The 18,266-nt window shown below is 38.0% G+C and overlaps 1 protein-coding gene across 1 annotated transcript; it reads left to right on the top strand.

Moving 5' to 3' along the window:
* The first annotated feature begins 35 nt into the window (after positions 1-35).
* osgin2 (oxidative stress induced growth inhibitor family member 2) lies at positions 36-16,830 on the top strand. The gene is made up of 6 exons (XM_003219533.4): positions 36-340; positions 4,988-5,142; positions 6,509-6,645; positions 7,575-7,766; positions 9,219-9,310; positions 13,507-16,830. Exons 1-6 carry the CDS (start codon positions 297-299, stop codon positions 14,546-14,548), a joined length of 1,662 nt encoding a protein of 553 aa, XP_003219581.1. The 5' UTR covers positions 36-296; the 3' UTR covers positions 14,549-16,830.
* Positions 16,831-18,266: the final 1,436 nt, after the last annotated feature.

Below are 18,266 nucleotides of genomic sequence, written 5' to 3'. Positions count from 1 at the left end.
TCCCCCGCCCCCTCCCTTCGGCGCTGAGGGCAATGACCGCGGCGGCGGCGGCGCGTGAGGCCCGCCGTCCCGCCGAGCGCGAGCCCGCTCCCTCCCTCCACCCCGTCCCCCTCCCTTCGCCGGCTGCCAAGCGGCGTCGGCGTCGGCTCCTCCCTCCTGGCCTCGCGCCGCGTGCGAAGCGGCGAAAGGGAAGGCGGCGGCGGCGGCGGAAGCAGGCTCCCAGCAGCATCCTCTCCTCCATCCCTCGCCGGCCGCCGCCTGCTGAGGAGCCGCTGCCGTTCTTCCTCAGCCCCCTCATGACGGTTTGGTGCTGCCGGTGCTCCCTTGGCAGCCACTTCAGGTGAGGAGGGCCGTGTCTCTGCGTGTGTGTGACTGAGAGGGAGAAACAATGGGTTCCTGGCTCTGTCCTTATACATGTCATATAGATGTATCTAAAGAACAGCGCCAGCCTTTCTCCCTCCTTTCCCCTTCCGGCTCCTTCATCTCAGAGAGATGTTGAGGGAAAGGAATGCGGGCGGGCGAGGACAGCAAGAACGTGAGTTGTTGGGAAGACCCTTGAAGGGTGAGCGCGGGACCTGCGTGGGCGGGCGGAAAATTTTTGAGCAGAATAGGGCATGAAAGCATGACAGTGTCTTCTGTGTTGGGTGATTGGGGCCCATCCACACAGCCGTATAACACAGGATATCAAGCCAGGATAACCCACAATATCTGCTTTGAACTGGGTTATCTGAGTCCACACTGCCATATATTCCAGTTCAAAGCAGATATTGTGGGATTTCCTGCCTTGATATTCTGGGTCTTATAGCTATGTGGAAGGGCCCTGGGATGGATGAAAGGAAGTGTGGCTTGCGCACATCTCCTCTGAGGGCCTTTCTACACCGCTGATTAAAATCCCCCATTTTCTGACTTGAACTGGCATATATGGCAGTGTAGACTCAGACAACCCAGTTCAAAGCAGATATTGTGGGTTAGTCTGCCTTGATATGCTGAGTTATATGGCTGTGTGGAACAGCCCTTAGAAGGGGCTGCAGTATAGTGTTTTCTGAATGGCCTAGCGATAAAGAGAGAGGGGGGGGGGGGCTTCCACACAGCCATATAACCCAGCATATCAAGGCAGAATAACCCACAATATTTGCTTTAATAACTTTTTTTAATAACCTGCCTCCATCTCCCTGAAGGGACTCGGGATGGCTTACATGGGAACCAAGCCTAACAAGTATACAAGGTATAAAACAAAATAAAATTAAAAGCAATTAAAACCACAGAATAAAATTTCATAAAATACATCAATGCTTTGAACTGGAATATATGAGTCCACACTGCCATATATTCCAGTTCAAAACAGATAATGTGGGATTTTATTCAGCTGTGTGGAGGGGGGGCAGAGATGCTTTCCAAATATCTTCATTCAAGTCTGTATTTTAAGATGTAGCGAATCACTTAAAATACAGAACGGCTGATAAAATACTGAGGCAGCAAAGTAATTGAATACTGAAGCAAAGACTTTCAGGGCCGCTGCATTATCAGGTGCTCCAAACACACATCACTCCAAAACTACTGACAGCCTCTCCTGCATCACCTTGCCCTGTTTATTTGAGGAATGTATATCCCGGCTTTCTCTGAGCACAAGCCCAAGGCGGTTACAACATAATAAAAACATACAATACAAAGTTAAAACAACAGATTAAAACATAAATATTTGAAACAGCTCTAAACGGTTCAGGACCTGCCTATCTTCGTGACCGTGTCATCCCCTATGAACCTACGCGCTTTCTGAGATCTTCCGGGGAGGCCCTCCTCTCGCTTCCGCCTTCCTCACAGTTACGTTTGTTGGGGACATGAGAGAGGGCCTTCCCGGCTGTGGCCCCCCGGCTCTGGAACTCCTTCCCTATGGAGATTAGGTTGGCGCCCTCCCTACCATCCTTTAAGAAACAATTGAAAACTTGGATGTTTGGGCTGGCCTTTGGAGAAACAGCTATTGGATGACCAGCCTCATTATAATTCTATTCTGAATGTTATTAGGTTCCTTTCATTGGGGTATTTTAATCTAATGATTTTATCTTATATTGGTGCTATAGTTCCCCCCCCTACCTTTGAAGTTGACTGAATTGCATTGGTGGTTGTTTGATAGTATTACTGTTGTATAAACCTTTGTTTTAACTTCTGTTTTATCATCTTCTTGTGTTTTAAACTGTGTATATTGTTAATGTATTTGCGCTGTTACTTTTGTAACATTGTGAGCCGCCCCGAGTCCCCACGGGGAGATGGTGGCGGGGTATAAATAAAGTTTTTATTATTATTATTATTATGTATATGTATAATGTTATATGTTGCATATCTACTTTATTCCAATTTCTTCATATACATATAAATATATACAGTAGAGTCTCACTTATCCAATCCTCACTTATTCAGTCTTCACTTATCCAACGTTCTATATTATCCAATTCAGTCTGCCTCCCGCCCGGATCCACAGCTGTTTCTCTAGGCAGCAAAACACAGCAGGCCAACACCCCCAACAACAATACAAGTGCAGCCACACTCCCAAACAAGTGGCAGACTTGATGTAAAACATGATGTTTTGGTTCTTAATTTGTAAAATCATACTGTAATTTGACGTTTAATAGGCTTTTCTTTAATCCATCCTTATTATCCAACATTTTTACTTATTCAACATTCTGCTGGCCCGTTTATGTTGAATAAGCGAGACTATTGTATTGTAATGGTAATGAAAAAAACATGTGTTTCTCTTATTTATTGTGAAAAGGGATAGGAGCAGAAACTTTCAGGGAAAGATTACTCAACAAGGATTCTTAAGGAATATAATAACATAGGTTATTTTACCGTTGTCCAGACCAAGCTTTCTGACAAATGTCAATACTTTTATGTGCCACAAAATCCTAATAATTTCAAAATCAACTTGTATGTATAGTTGCCAAAAAGTATTTTGATAAATGGTAGTGGATGTCATAAAGTCACTTTCACATATGCAATAGCCGTTTCAGATTCGCCATAATAAATCTGCACAATTTCTAGAAATGGTTGTACTTCCCTCTCTAAAAATAATTAAATAGTATGTAAGTAAGAAATAAACAATAAGAAAAGCATCCCTGGTTTGGTAGAGAACAGCTGCTCTTGCCATCTTCCTCTATAGCTAAAGCCAACAACCTTACACATACACAAATCTATCTGATCTTGTTGTATCTAAAAGAAAAGAAAGTCAGACCTGTGAAGCTTTACTGGAAAGTATTTTGTAATGAAGTGAATTAGCATATTTTCTGAAATCACTCATGACCCAAATAGTTGATAGAAGGTACAGAAGCAATTGCATTGTAAAATTATTCATGGTTTCTTTTCTTTTCTTTTTTTACCATGAATGTATCTGTGGCAGTATTTATATCCATGCAGCCCATTGTTTGCTCTAAATTGGATCTATGTCTAGCTTCAGATAAGCATATTTCATGCATGAATAACATCTGGGTGAATTTGACTGTCAAGGAAGCAAGCTTCTTCATTTTAGGACAGTTGTTTAAGTTATTATCCAGGAAAGGACAATGCTTGAGGTTGATGTGCTGACACTAAGAGGCAAGTCCTAGTTTCAAGATGTCTACTTAAAATGTGTTAGGGGATTGATTGACTACACAACCAGCATCCATAGCAGTCAGATTCATGGACTGTAGAAGTTCCTGAAAAACGATACTTTAGATGATGCAATAAGTCATACTTTTAAGAGATTAATTCCTAGATATTTTTGAAACCAATTCATACTTCCTCCTTTGAAAATATTTTTCCATTGTTCCTGGGAAGTGAATTTATCGTTTCTCAGTAAATGGGCTTTCATGGTGGGGCTCTCATTGTAGTGGAGCCCTCCACTGGTGAAAGAAGGTTGGCAGATTTTAACAATTTACTTCTGCAGCTTGCTCACCATTGTCATGTCCTGTATTGGCTCCAAAACTTTTCTGGAAACAAAATGAATACTCCCATTCACAAAAAAGGAAAAGGAAATATATCTTTAAAAATTAGAAAAATTCTGTTTTATCAAAATATTGGAGATCCTGACATATTGAACAATTTGCTGGGTTCTTGCCAGCAGGACAAAGGTAAAGGAAAAATAGTATATCCTTTCTTTTTCTCCCCTGAGTCTGTGGAAGGCTAAGGGCCAAAGATCTTTCCATAGGCTCCAAGAGGGGAAATTTAAGATCAAGGATCTTGCCTACCTTGCTATCCTAGGATCCATAATACTGTATTACATTTTAAACATTTAATCTGGTACATGTACAGGTTAGGTTCCCTTATTTGAAATGTTTGGGATCAAATGGTTTTTTGTCGGCAAATAAGCAAATAAAGTCACTCCATTCTCACCTTCACAAGTATTTTCAGGGTATCCACCTCACCTCATACCACTTTTGGCCAGGCAGAAGGCAAGCATGGAAACATCTGGGATGTTTGCTTTTTTAACAAGGCCTTTGTATAAGCAGAGTCCCCCCTTCCTCATTACCATAAGGTCTCCTCATCAGTGGATGATGGGTGTATGACTACTCCCTTTCCCTAAAGACAGAAACGAGTAGCTGGACGCAAAAAGTTTCAGGTGTATTTTAGATTTTCAGACAAGGGTCACTCGACTTGCACCATTAATCGTGACATAATTTCAGGCAATTTATTACAATAGAAAACTTTCTTGGACTGAAAATGTGTCCTCTATGGTTTTCTAGACTACCATGGACCAAAGAAGCTATTTTTATATTATGGGGCAATTAAATAGCTGTATCTATTCAGGGAAAGCCATGGTGGATTTGCAGGCTTGCATGAACTAATTAGTATGTTCTTTTTACTTAATAGTGATTTTTTTTCTTTTTTCCTATTTCATATAAAGGCAATCATTTAACATCCACTTAATTTTATTAAGGATACACACACACACACACACACACACACACACACACACACACACACAACAATGCTGAAGTAATTTGTTTTTCTTTATTAGAAACTACTGTAGCTCTGAACCTGAAGGGCACTTTTTGAATTCATTAGTGCAGTATTTTGGTGACAACCTTGGGACAAATGTTAAAACAATGCCCTTGTTAGAAGAAACTACTCTACCCGTGGACCCACCACTGACTCTGCCAATGGTTGTAATAGGTAAGTTGTTCTCACAAGATTAAGATCAGTACAATGTAGTAGTATTCATTTGACAACCTTGCCTTTATGTTAGTTTGCTTACTACATTTTGATTCCTTTGTTAACTCATTATCCTGTTGTACTGATATACTAGGATTAGAATATCCTGGTGCACTGTAGATTAGATTTTGGCTTAACCCCAGTTGTCAGTCTCAACTAGAATAAACTCACCTAATCAGTGAGAAACTAGTAAATCTGCTTATGGAATTTCCATTTGTGGATCCACTCTCATTGGGACTGACAGTTGCCACATTGGAAAAAAAAATACTTGGAACAGTATTAGTTTATTCCATGTAATAGAAGAACTGATATTCTAAAGAAGATTAGATCTAGCCAAGTCATCAATATACCACCCTAATCATGAATACATTAAGATACCAACACATCCATTTGATTATATTGGTTATTAGTGGTCAATAGCTTTTCTAGTAAGGACTTTTCATAATGTCGGTTCAGCCAACCAAAATGCCCTTCAATGCAATGTCTATTTGTTGTTTTCATGTTTTTAAATGGCTTTAAATTGTTTTACATATTGATGCTTTAATACAGTAGCTTATTTAATTGCTTTTAAAACATGTTATAATCAATTTTAAAATAAATATAATTCCTTATCCAATATTTCATCTAACCCTTTGCTCCCAAGTCTGTTCCTAGAGGGATTCTAGACATATGTTTACTTATTGTGTAACCTCCAAATCAGCCTCTTGTACAATAAATAGTTTTAATTGACAAGTAGAGAATAAATACTGAGGTGATCTGGGTCACAGCAAGTGATAAAATGGATAAGTGCATGTTTTATCTGAAGCTTATTTATTTATTTAATAGTCCATTTTACTCACAATATAAAAACCACTTACAAATAGCCCTTTTATCACAATATGTTTTAGAAAGATCTTAGGAGGAGAAGTCTTTGACTCCTTGGCCATTTTTCTATTCCCTGACAACTCAGGCTTCTTTGTGAGACTAGGAAAAGTGACTTGGGAGACTAATTTGCAAAGGAGAAACAGATGGTGGATACAAATTTCTAATGCTCCATATTTAGAAACTAGAAAAATATCTCTAATTGAGAGATTCAGCTTCTTAAGATCATTAAACAGAAATGTCTTGTTTCAGTGAGGAGGTATGTAGCCTTTAAGAGGTCTTCCCATGTCTTTGTATTACCTTGATTGTATGTGTTCCCTCCCCCCCAAATTGTATTATTTCCCCAAGTATATTTCATTCATTAAGTTTGCATCATTCTGCTGAAAGACAAAGCATTCTTTCTTGATGTCATTGTAGGAGTTTGTTAGTTTTCATGATTTATTTCTTTCCATTAAAAAACAAACAGGTAATGGACCTTCAGGAATTTGCCTTTCTTACATGCTCTCTGGATATAGACCATATTTATCTCCTGAAGCAGAACATCCAAATCTTATTTTGCACAATAAATTAAAAGAAGCCAGTCATCTCTCTCTTGTTGATCAGGTAAGTCCTGCTAGTCATGTCTTAAGTCTTTACAATATTCCTAACATTCAGTAAAGTCAAAGCATTTGGTCCCTAAAGTTATGAAAATATCTATTTAAAGATATCTGTTTGAGGTCAATACTTGAGAGTAAAATGAATTACAGTTTCATTCTAGAAAGAATAAATGTATTCATATTCCTATGACAGCCTTAGTGGAACAAAAACAGTCTGCTTTCCACATACTGTATTTGCATTATGTATGACGTAGATTCTGGAATGGAGTCGACCAGTTATTTTTGATGATATGCATTATTCATTATAACAAAGTGGTCTAGTCTGGCACTGTCTCTAGTACCCACCCACAAATCTTCCTGGTATTTATTTCACCAAACTTGATAATTAATATAGAAATCACATTTGATTAATATCATAGTTCGAATACTTTTATTTATTACTATGTTTAAAGGATTTTTGTTCAGTGTATTGTTTTCATTAGTCATGCAACATCACTTCATTCTTGTTTCCATTAAATATATCTAAGAAACTTGAAGCCAGTGAAGAAAAGGCTACTGTTAATGAAGTTGTTTTGTGCTTGTCGGGATTAGGACACCCAGGAGGTAAAATGGTTAACAATCAGTGATATTTGGAGACGTCATCTGGTAAATCTGTATTAATACCATCAAAGCTGAGGAGCAGAAAGAGCTTACATTCTTAGAAAGCTTTCCAGTCAAGATTAAGAATGTGAAGTAAAACTAAGATATGAATCAGTCATTGTATTAAAACATGCAGAAAGCAGTACACGGACACAAGTGAATCAGAGAACTTGTGAGATATATATGTCTTGGAGCAGAAGAAACTGATGAGCAGAATAAAGCAAAGGTTTTGCTCTGCATCAGTTCATATTCTGCAGATAGGTGGCATGATTATTTAAAACTGCATTTTCCAATTAGGATTTGGAGTATTTCGCTGAAGGCCTAGAAGGACGCTCTTCAAATCCCGTTGCAGTTCTCTTTGACACACTGCTTCATCCTGATGCTGACTTCGGGTTTAACTATCCATCTGTTCTTCACTGGAAACTTGAACCACATCACTATATCCCTCATATAGTGCTTGGCAAAGGGCCGCCTGGTGGGGCTTGGCATGTGAGAAAAAATTTAATTCCTACTATTTAGAATCAATTTTTTTTATTAAAGACTGTTGATTTATCTATCACTGTGGCTAATTGGCTATACATATCTAGAGCTCTGTATGGCATGTATCTTTTGCTGGGGGGCAACAAAAGAACTACATGTACATCCTGCCTGATTTCATGCCTCTTCATGCCCCGCCAATGAATTTCAGCATCCTTACCTTTAGGATTTGTCATTTAAACAAAGCATGCTAGGAATGTACATCCTAATTGCAAGCTGATTAGCACTTCCACAAGTCGTCTGAGAAAGCTAATCAGCTTGAAAACTGGGCATTCACTCCCGCCATGCCTTGTTTGAAAAATAAATATTAGGTGTTTTTACCCATCACAATGACATTCAGCAGCCTGGCAAGGGGTGAAAGACTACCAGATTAGGAGAGGTCAGTGTGCCCTGAATTAATTCACAGTAATTCTTGCTATACACCATACAGAGCTCCTGATTGCTTATGATTCCTGTAGGAAAATACAAGGATACCTCAGTTAACGAAGTAAATGTGTTCCTGGGCATTCGTTCTTTAAAATAAATTTTGTTACTAGAGGCAGAAATAAGGTAGAATAGGGATAGGTTCCAACGTCACTACAGGAAAATAATAGTTCAACATGTTTTAGCAAACTTCATTCAATATGAGCAATAGTCATATGTGAAGTGAAATGTCCGTATTGGGCAATCTCCGTAAAGTAAACAAAAACATTTTGAATCTTGAGAACATCTGAAGGATTTTTCCAAAATGCACTTAGGGATGACTTTTGCTTTCACCAGCTTCCATCTTTTAAATTATTTCTGTTTGGGTGACCAGACACACAGGTCCATTCTTTTTTAATAGGCAGGGCTTGCTTTCCCAAAAAGGCAACCTGGTCTCCCCTTTTCTCTCTGTTTCACTGCTCAAATCTGCTCAGTAAAGGATTCTGGAGGCAGATGCTTTTGCCTTTGCTTGTTGTAGGGAGGTGCATCAAGCTACAGTAGGATTGGTCTAAGAAGAACCCCATTCTCTCTTAGCTCAAGCTTTAAGGGTATTGATTACAATGCTGCAAGCTGATAACAAAAGACTTCCTTCATCATCATGATACTTCTTTAAAAATGGCAGCTAGATAGAGGACCAGGAGGAAAGAGGGACTGAACAGGCATAAAAATACTTGTTAAAATAAAGGAGATATAGCACAGAGCATTTACCAAAAATGGAAGTCTGAAATCCAATTTTGAAAAAGCTGGCATATTGCATAGACACTGGAAAACTGTGTCCAGACATTACATGCCAGGGAGAAAATGTAACACATAATGTATGATATCTTTTGTATTCAGTTTGTACTTTTGAAATTAATCTTCAGATTTTTATTACTAAGTTAAATGATATTACTTTGGCAAATTCTAGAATGCATATGATCCTTTTTTTAAAATTTTCTACAGTCAATGGAAGGTTCTATGCTGACCATCAGCTTTGGAGACTGGATGGAATTACCTGGATACACATTTAAAGATTGGGCGTCTAATAAGCGAAGGTGAAGATAATTTCATACTACGATTTCCGGGGCTGTGCCCGGGGGGGGGGGGGGGGTATCAAAAACAGAAAGGAACTCAGATCAACATATTTATTATAGCATGGGCTTTCACAGGCTACCTTCTACTTTATATGCTTAGGAAGTAGAGTAGAGTCTCACTTATCCAAGCTTCACTTATCCAAGGTTCTGTATTATCCAAGGCAGTCTGCCTTTTAGTAGTCATTGTTTTTGTAGTAAATGTTGCAATGTTTTGGTGCTAAATTTGTAAATACAGTAATTACTACATAACATTGCTGTGTATTGAACTGCTTTTTCTGTCAATTTCTTGTAAAACATGATGTTTTGGTGCTTAATTTGTAAAATCATAATGTAATTTTATGTTTAACAAGCTTTTTTCTTAATCCCTCCTGATTATCCAAGATTTTTGCTTATCCAATGTTCTGCCAGCCCGTTTATCTTGGATAAGAGAGACTCTACTATAATTTGTTTTCTCAGTGATCAGAAAAGTAAAAAAGTTTCAGTGTTTGTATTTTGCTGAACGGCAGTCAATCCTTCATATTAGCTTGGGTTAGGGATTTGAGACCCCTGCAAAAGTGGAAAGACCGAATGAAACAATCCACTATATATTACCTGAGGGAACACCTCTCTAGGAATCTCTTTGTTTTTCATCACAACTCTATAGTCATGGTGGAAATTCTGGTGGAAATTGTTGCACCCCAAGGTAGCGTGAGCACTGGAAACTAGACAGAGACCAATAATCATATAATATCTTTATTAAAACAAATATAAATTCAGGAATGCATAAGTGGAAAGGATGAGTGGGAAATAGTCCTTTATGAAAAGGTATGAATAAGTCCAAAAAGATCAAGAGAAATGTCCAATATAATTGTCCAAAGTCCAAAAACCGAAACACGCTCAAACTGTTGGAAAGTTTGAGCGGGGAACAACAAGGAAACAAGGCTGAATAACAAAGTCCAAAGTCACTAGGAGGTCGTGGATATCAAGGCAGGAACGAGATCAAACTTGATTCAGGAACAAGGCAAGAAAGAGGATTTACTCCGGGTCTACTCGGGAGTCACGGCTCAGCTTGGCCGCCAGGAACAGGAAACTTGGCTGGGTAAAAACCATGAGCTAGAGTCGGTGAACTGTTCTTAGGTATTTGCTACGTTGACACCACGAAGTGTTTGCAGTGCAAGACACTTTTATGGAACGTAGATCAGATCCCAACAAAGGGAAGCCAAACTCCCCAAAGGTTCCCAAGGGAATCTTCTTATCCACAATCCCCTCAAGATGCCAAGCGGTTACTCCTTCAAAGCCCTCGTTTTTCTGATCTCTGCAGAAACTCCCTTCGGTTGAAGGGCGCGTTCTCTGGGGAACTCTGGACATCTGGTTCAGCCATTTCCAGTATCTCTCCCAATTAAGGAAATATCTGAACTATCAACAGCCGGCAGCTGTAACTGAAAGGAGCTCTGCGGACTAGGCACAAATTCAGAATAAGCTTCATCCTGGTCAAAGTTCATTTCTGAATTAGGTTCAGAAACCAAAGGTGGCTGGGGTATGATAGAAATTGACCATAGAATCTCTAAGGAGAATCTATAAATGTCTAGAATGTGTTATCCAGAGCAATTCTATGATGGAAGTTGATCATAAAATCACATTGGAGGATGTAGAAATTACTAGATATTAATCAAATCCATGAATAATCAATTTTGCAAAAAAAAAACCCTCAAATGTAGAAAACCAACACACAGTTGGCCATCATAGTGACATAGCTTGCTTAAATTGAGAAATTATTTTTTTTAAGCTCATAAATTAGATCAAATTGGCTTTTTTTCAAGTCTGGCAAGTCAAAATGCTGAAGGAGGAAGGAGAGCACAAGAGGAATAGCCATCAGCTTCTTCCCATAGCATTCCCTAATTTTTTAAAATCTTACCTTTCCTCAAGTAGTGTTTTGGAGAATTTAGTGATCTGTTTACATTTTAGTGACTTTGCTTCTAAAAATTAATTTATGAAAGATAGCAAAATCTGATGTTCAGGTTTTGGATACATTCTCTGGTCAAATGTAAGCAAAACAGAAATGTTTACATTTACAAGGAGAGTACTATGAGTTCTTTATCCCTTTTTAAAGATTACTACTTCTAAATCTTTTCTAGTAACTTAATTCCTGTAAGCTTCTCAGAAGGATGTACATTTTTCGGTTTATCTGTTGTCCACTTACATGTTTATTCTCTTTTATGAAATACTAGAAGTTCCTATTTGGAAATTCTATATAGGAAATGTCCTAATTTAAATCATTGTACGTAGTATGTTTTCTCTGTAAATTTCAGTTGCACAGAACAGCATTATTTTGCTATTTTGTGTTTGTACAGATGGTAGTACAATTGCTTTTATCATAAGAAGCATTGTTCTTAAGAGAGCTTTACAGGAACAGTTACTTGAAAATGTACCGATACCAGTTCACTTGTCATTCTTAAAAACATCCTCAAATTTTGTTAATAATGAGCCCTATTCGTTGAAATCATCAATATCTGGTGGCCTCTTTGTGATCATTTTTTAGATTTATGAATAATAATAATAATAATACTTTATTTTTATACCCCGCCTCCATCTCCCCAAAGGGACTCGGGGCAGCTTACATGGGACCAAGCCCGGATAAAACCACAAACCAAAATAAAATAACATCAAAATACAGACACAGAAATTAAGTTAACACTCTAAACATCGTAAAAATATAAAATAATCATAATAAAAACATGGATTTGACACCCAAGTCGAGGGGATAAAATGAACTGGATAAAGTGCAATGAGTGAATATTGTAAACAACATGTCAGTTTTGTATTTCTACCCAAAAAGGGGAACCTATATCATTATGCACTAACAATAGCATGTCGTTGGTGCTCAATTTCACCATTGCATACATATTGAAATATGTATTTCTAAACGAAATGGAAACTTTTAATTTGGAAATTATGAGGATAGCTTTGAATAGACAGTGGTGTTGAACTAGGTAAATATTTGTGTCTCCACAATAATCGGGGGCCATGGTGGTGCAGTGGATTAAACCGCCGAGCTGCGGAACTTGCTGACCGAAAGGTCGGCAGTTCGAATCTGTGGAGCAGGGTGAGCTCCCATCGTAAGCCTCAGCTTCTGCCAACCTAGCAGTTTGAAAACATTGAAATGGGAGTAAATTAATAGGTACCGCTCCAGCGGGAAGGTAATGGCAGTCCATGCAGTCATGCCGGCCATATGACCTTGGAGGTGTATACGAATAACGCCGGCTCTTTGGCTTAGAAATGGAGATGAGCACCACCCCCAGAGTTGGAATTGACTAGACTTAATGTCAAGGGGAAACTTTACCACAATATTCATTCATGATTTCAGAATGAACCACAAGTCAACAAATTTAGTTGCTTTGTTTTATTTCAGGACATTCTATATGCTGCCTTTGTTTATTCATTTTAAAAAGAAAGCCCTTGGCCATAATTGCTTTAAGCAAGGAATATTATCTTGCTTTATTGTTCCTATTAGATAGCCCTGTTGGTAATGGGATTGAATTGCTCTTTAGGGTGTTGACAGTGGTTTTAAGATTTGTGTTTTAATCCTGGCTAAGCAAAGTCACTCTCATTAGAATTATTAACCAACTCTGTTTTGGATTGCTAAAACAGGACTAGGGAGAGGGGGTGGCATTCTCAAGTTGCAGCCTGCTTCATCCCCATCCCAAATGATGCCAAACATTAACGTTCATTGTGAGGGGTGATGATAAATACCTTTTGTAAATTAAATTATGGGAGGGGTGAGTGGACACATTTATACATTGAAAGTTTATAAAATAGTGTCACTGCCTTTTGAAATTGCCTATGCTTTCCCTCCCTGTCCCCTTCATGCCTTGAAAGTTGCTGTCTAATGTATAAAACAGTATCCAGCAACTACATTTGGTAGTAGATTATCCCTGTTACAAAAATATCAGCTGGAGTACTATTTTTGGGGAGACTTAGCACTTGCAAATTTGGGGTGTTGCTTCTAACCCAGTATGAACAGTGGAAACATTTCAAGAAATTAAGAAATGTTGAAAGCCTTTTCTTCCAAATTCAAAAACTTTGCCCTTCCAGTTTGCAAGTGATAGTACAGTCACATTAGATCTTAGGGAAGTGTTTCTATTTTGAGTATAATAACCAGATATCTGATCTTCTTTCAGAAATATAAAGTGTGACAGAGTTCTGCCCGAAGAAATTGCCAGCTATTACAAGCACTATGTTAAAGTCATGGGCCTACAAAAGAACTTTAGAGAGAACACCTACATAACATCTGTATCAAGACTCTACCGGGAACAGGATCCAGAAGATGAAAGCCAAGTGACCAAAGATGCTTTGCCACAACATTTGCTGCTGGAAGAGCAAGGTGGGCAGACTACACCCGTCAAAAGAAACTGGGAAGTCAGAGGGTATCAGAGGGCAGCAGATGGCTCTCATGTGCCATTCTGCTTGTTTGCTGAGAACGTGGCTCTTGCCACTGGGACCTTTGATGCTCCTGGGCGGCTCAAGATTGAAGGAGAAGACTCCCCCGTTGTGCTCCATTCAATATCCGAGTTTGCAGCGACCATCAACAAAGGAATATTACGTGGTAAAACTGACCCCGTTTTAATAATTGGCGGTGGACTTTCAGCAGCCGATGCAGTTCTGTGTGCTTATAATAACAGCATCCCTGTAGTACACGTATTCCGTAGGAGGGTCACTGACCCAAGTTTAATTTTCAAGCAGTTGCCTAAAAAGACTTACCCAGAGTACCATAAGGTATATCATATGATGTGTACTCAGACAGTTACTACAGACTATAATTTGCACTCCGCCTATACCAGTTTTCCTGAACATCGAGTACTTTCATTTCAGCCAGATATGAAGTGTGTCCTTCAGAGTGCCTCTGGATTGAAGAAGATCTTAAGGTTTTCTGTAGCTGTAGTATTAATAGGTTCAGATCCTAACTTATGCTTCCTAAAGGACCAAGGCCATGGCATAGGCCATAAAGCAAATGAACCGATTACTTGCAAAGGTAATCCCATTGAAATTGACCCATATACTTATGAGTGCACAAAGGAACCTAACCTTTTTGCATTAGGTCCACTGGTTGGAGACAATTTTGTACGCTTTTTGAAAGGGGGGGCACTGGGCATTACACAGTGCTTGGCTGCAAAGATGAAGAAGAGGCATCAGCTGCTGGCTGAAAGAGATGGAGTACCCTAGAACAAACAGCCATAGACATCATACAAAGAACTGCAGACATAATGCTATAATTCATCTTTTAACATCTACAGTTACTGGCAGCCTTGTTTTTGTTATATATTCCACTCCTTCATGATTGCATTGCCTCATAAAAGAGGATGATATTCCAGCCTTTGCAAAGTGCAGAAGTACTGCCTGTCTTTTTTTCTGGACTTACTTCCAGTTAAAGTAATAATTATGATAATTCATTCGGATTTGTTTCGGTTTCTTACCCTAGTGAGAGCAAATTTAGCACTTGAACAGAAAAGGGTTTCTACCATTAGCTTAGTGTTTTACTATATAAAACTAGACCAAAATCTAAAATAGAACCTTTTCCGTAAAATAAAGCAAAATATTCACCAATGTCTTTGTAGCAAAACCTTTTATTTAACTGTGGTCATTGTGGCAATTATATCTGATGCCTTTTAAGTGGCCTATAAAATAAAGATTTTTTTCCTGAGTGGAAATCAAAGTGTACCCTAGATATAACTTCTATTAATAATTGGAAACAGTTGTCATAAAAGTGCTGTCTTACTATGTCAAAGGAATGGTGCATTGATCTTGGCTTCTACTATATAATAGTATAAACCAAAGTGCTGTTACAAGTGCACTTACTACATTATTATGAAAGATGTAATGTTAGTCAAACATTAATGGAGTGTATCTTGTAGTACATTTCATAGTGAAATGATGAAAATAATAGGGTATGATGAAAATCTTCACTTGACTGTTGCGAATGTCTCAGCAGCTAAAATATGCCTAATCTCTAGGCCCTCAGTCAGTGAAAACACACACAACTATCCAAAGCAAAATAACAGAGATTTCATTATCCAAAGGACATTCAAACAGAGAACAACCTAGAATTTCTTTATAGATTTTTATTACTGCAGACTCACAATAATTCCCAAAGTGAAAAACAGAATTAGCTTATTAGCTTGAGCTTGTTAGCATTAGAAAACAAAAGCAATGTGTTGTTCCCTTACATACTCCAAATTGACCTGATGAATCAAGTCCATAATTAAGCTCTGAAAAATGATTAAATGAATATGAACCAGATTTAAAATTTTCTATGGATTTACTTACAGGCTGTAATCCCTGTGAATACATGTCAAGTGTGCATGCAAAGCATATTTTCCCACAATTCATCTCTCCCCCCCCCCCCCCAAATACTTTTTAAAGCAGGGCATTGGTTCTCAAGAGATAACTATTAAACCTTAAATGTATGTGAACAAGTGAGCAAGCATGGGAAAGTGAGCAAAACATAGTTCAACAGCAATGTGTTAGTTTTATAGACTAAAAATAAGGATGTAAATAATTTAACAAGGTGGAAGATACTTAATTCAGATTCCCCCCCTCCCCCTTTCATATTGCAAAGTGCAGAAGATAGTAGTTCTGGGTTCAAGTTGCATGTGAGATTAAAAGGATATTCAATATTTTTGGTCAGATATTTATTTTCATTTTGCAGATTTGTATTCTTTCCATTTCAGCAGCTGAGTATAACTAAAACCCAAGTTCATACAGAGAATTTCAAGGTTTGCCAACATGTTTTCAATAAAAACATGGCATTCATGGAGTTGCCTTTTCTCTCTGTCACGCACACTTGACGCTGTTTCCTCTTCAGATGCCTACACTTTGTGCCTCACAAATGGAGTCAGAATTATGAAAGTTATGTTTGCAAACTCAGGTTTGTGGCCCCAAACTGAGGCACTCATAGTAAGCCAAATTCATAGTAAACGAAAGAGGTGACTCACTGTGTGTGAAAACAGATTGCATATAATTCAGTTTTACTTTGGTTTTACACACAAAAACCCCCCATCCCTTTTAAGTATCGCATCACTTAACTTCTGGGTAGTTTAAAATGCAGATTGGAAGTTTGGTGAGGATGTTCCCATGATCAAGATTAAAATTTACAATGACTATGATTCAAATATCACGTCATTAGATTTGTGAAAGTATACAAATCTTAACCGTTGTGTATCATTTTAGGCCATAAACAGCTTTTTATAAATATTGCAAAGTAAATAATGCAAAGAAAGAAAGCTTATTATTGGGAGCTAATTCGTACAGCATTGCTAGCTGTTTTAGTTGCCATAACTAAGATTGCATAGTTATTAACATCTCCTTTTTAAAATACGTTGCTTGTGCACAAGACATATTTCTCAAACAAGGAGGAATATATATTACTTGGTTGGTCTGAAGTATCTATGGGTTTTGAATATTGTGTATTCATTAGCCTTTACAATAAACCATATCAATGTTCCTGAGTTACTGGTATATGTTGCTTTGCTTAAAAAAAACCATGACAACAGAAAGCAGTCACTGCCTCTTCAGGTAAGCAGGATAATGAATCTTTTTAAGTTTCATGCGATAATTGCTAATATTCGACGGATTTATTACAATGTTTATGTTTATTTATACCCTGCTTTTCTCTCTACGAAAGAGACTCAAAGCTGCTTACAGAAAAAGCAATGCAATAAAATTTAAAACCTAGAAATAAACATTAAAATATCATTACATATGAATGGTATTTAAAATAAAAATAAAGCCAGTTAAGAACTAGTTTGACAGAAATCCAGAATGCCACTTGGATGTTCAGAGATCTAAACTATCCAAAACCATTTGACATGCAGGGGAAATGAATTCTGTTTGATAATCAGAATTCCATTTTGCAATGGAATGACTTTAGGAGTGACTTTATTACCTTTATTGGTACTGTTGGTCATTGCAATATAATGCTTAGGTTGCATAAATTCTATTTACTTTGTTACAGTAGAGTCTCACTTATCCAACACTCGCTTATCCAACGTTCTGGATTATCCAACGCATTTTTGTAGTCAATGTTTTCAATATATCGTGATATTTTGGTGCTAAATTCGTAAATACAGTAATTACTACATAACATTACTGCGTATTGAACTACTTTTTCTGTCAAATTTGTTGTATAACATGTTTTGGTGCTGAATTTGTAAAATCATAACCTAATTTGATGTTTAATAGGCTTTTCCTTAATGCCTCCTTATTATCCAACATATTTGCTTATCCAACGTTCTGCCGGCCCATTTATGTTGGATAAGTGAGACTCTACTGTACTTGGAAAAATGGCCACTCTGTTCTATATAGAGTAGCTACTTGAAGCTATATAGTATACAGGAGAGGATCTCCTGTGGCCTCTATCTTTTAATCTTAAATTATTTATATTATTTAAGATGAGGAATTTAGATGTTTCAGTTCTGCAGCAGATATCGAATTGTGCATTCATGGCAGTCACAGACAAAGCATATAAGCAGCCCAACTTAGCCAAGAATAAATAAAATACACCATGCCCTTTTTTGCCATCTTCAGAAGTGTTTACTGTTAATGTTTTAGATCGAGTGAACAATTGACCTTTCAAATGGCTTTCACCAATTCTCATCAGGCCCAAGAAGCATGGCTAATGGTGAAGGATTACGGGAGATGCAGTCGAGTTGGAAGGCTGTGACCCAACCCATTTTAGAGGCCGCCAAAAGGAGGTAATTTCTGGCCAACTGATTTTTATAATACACTCAAAATAGCCATTTAGCAAGCCCATCTTGCAGTAACGTCAACTCTCATCATGACTCAGCCACACTATTGCCGTAGAAGTTGGCATACACTAGCCAAGGAGCAAGTACAACCAAAAGGCTAGGATTTGGAAATACAGAAACAAGAAAGAAAAAGGACT

The sequence above is a fragment of the Anolis carolinensis genome, chromosome 4 (genome assembly GCF_035594765.1).
Source record: "Anolis carolinensis isolate JA03-04 chromosome 4, rAnoCar3.1.pri, whole genome shotgun sequence".
Classification (NCBI taxonomy): domain Eukaryota; kingdom Metazoa; phylum Chordata; class Lepidosauria; order Squamata; family Dactyloidae; genus Anolis; species Anolis carolinensis.
The sequence above is the reverse complement of the archived record's forward strand: the minus strand, read 5'-3'. Positions and strand labels throughout refer to the sequence as shown.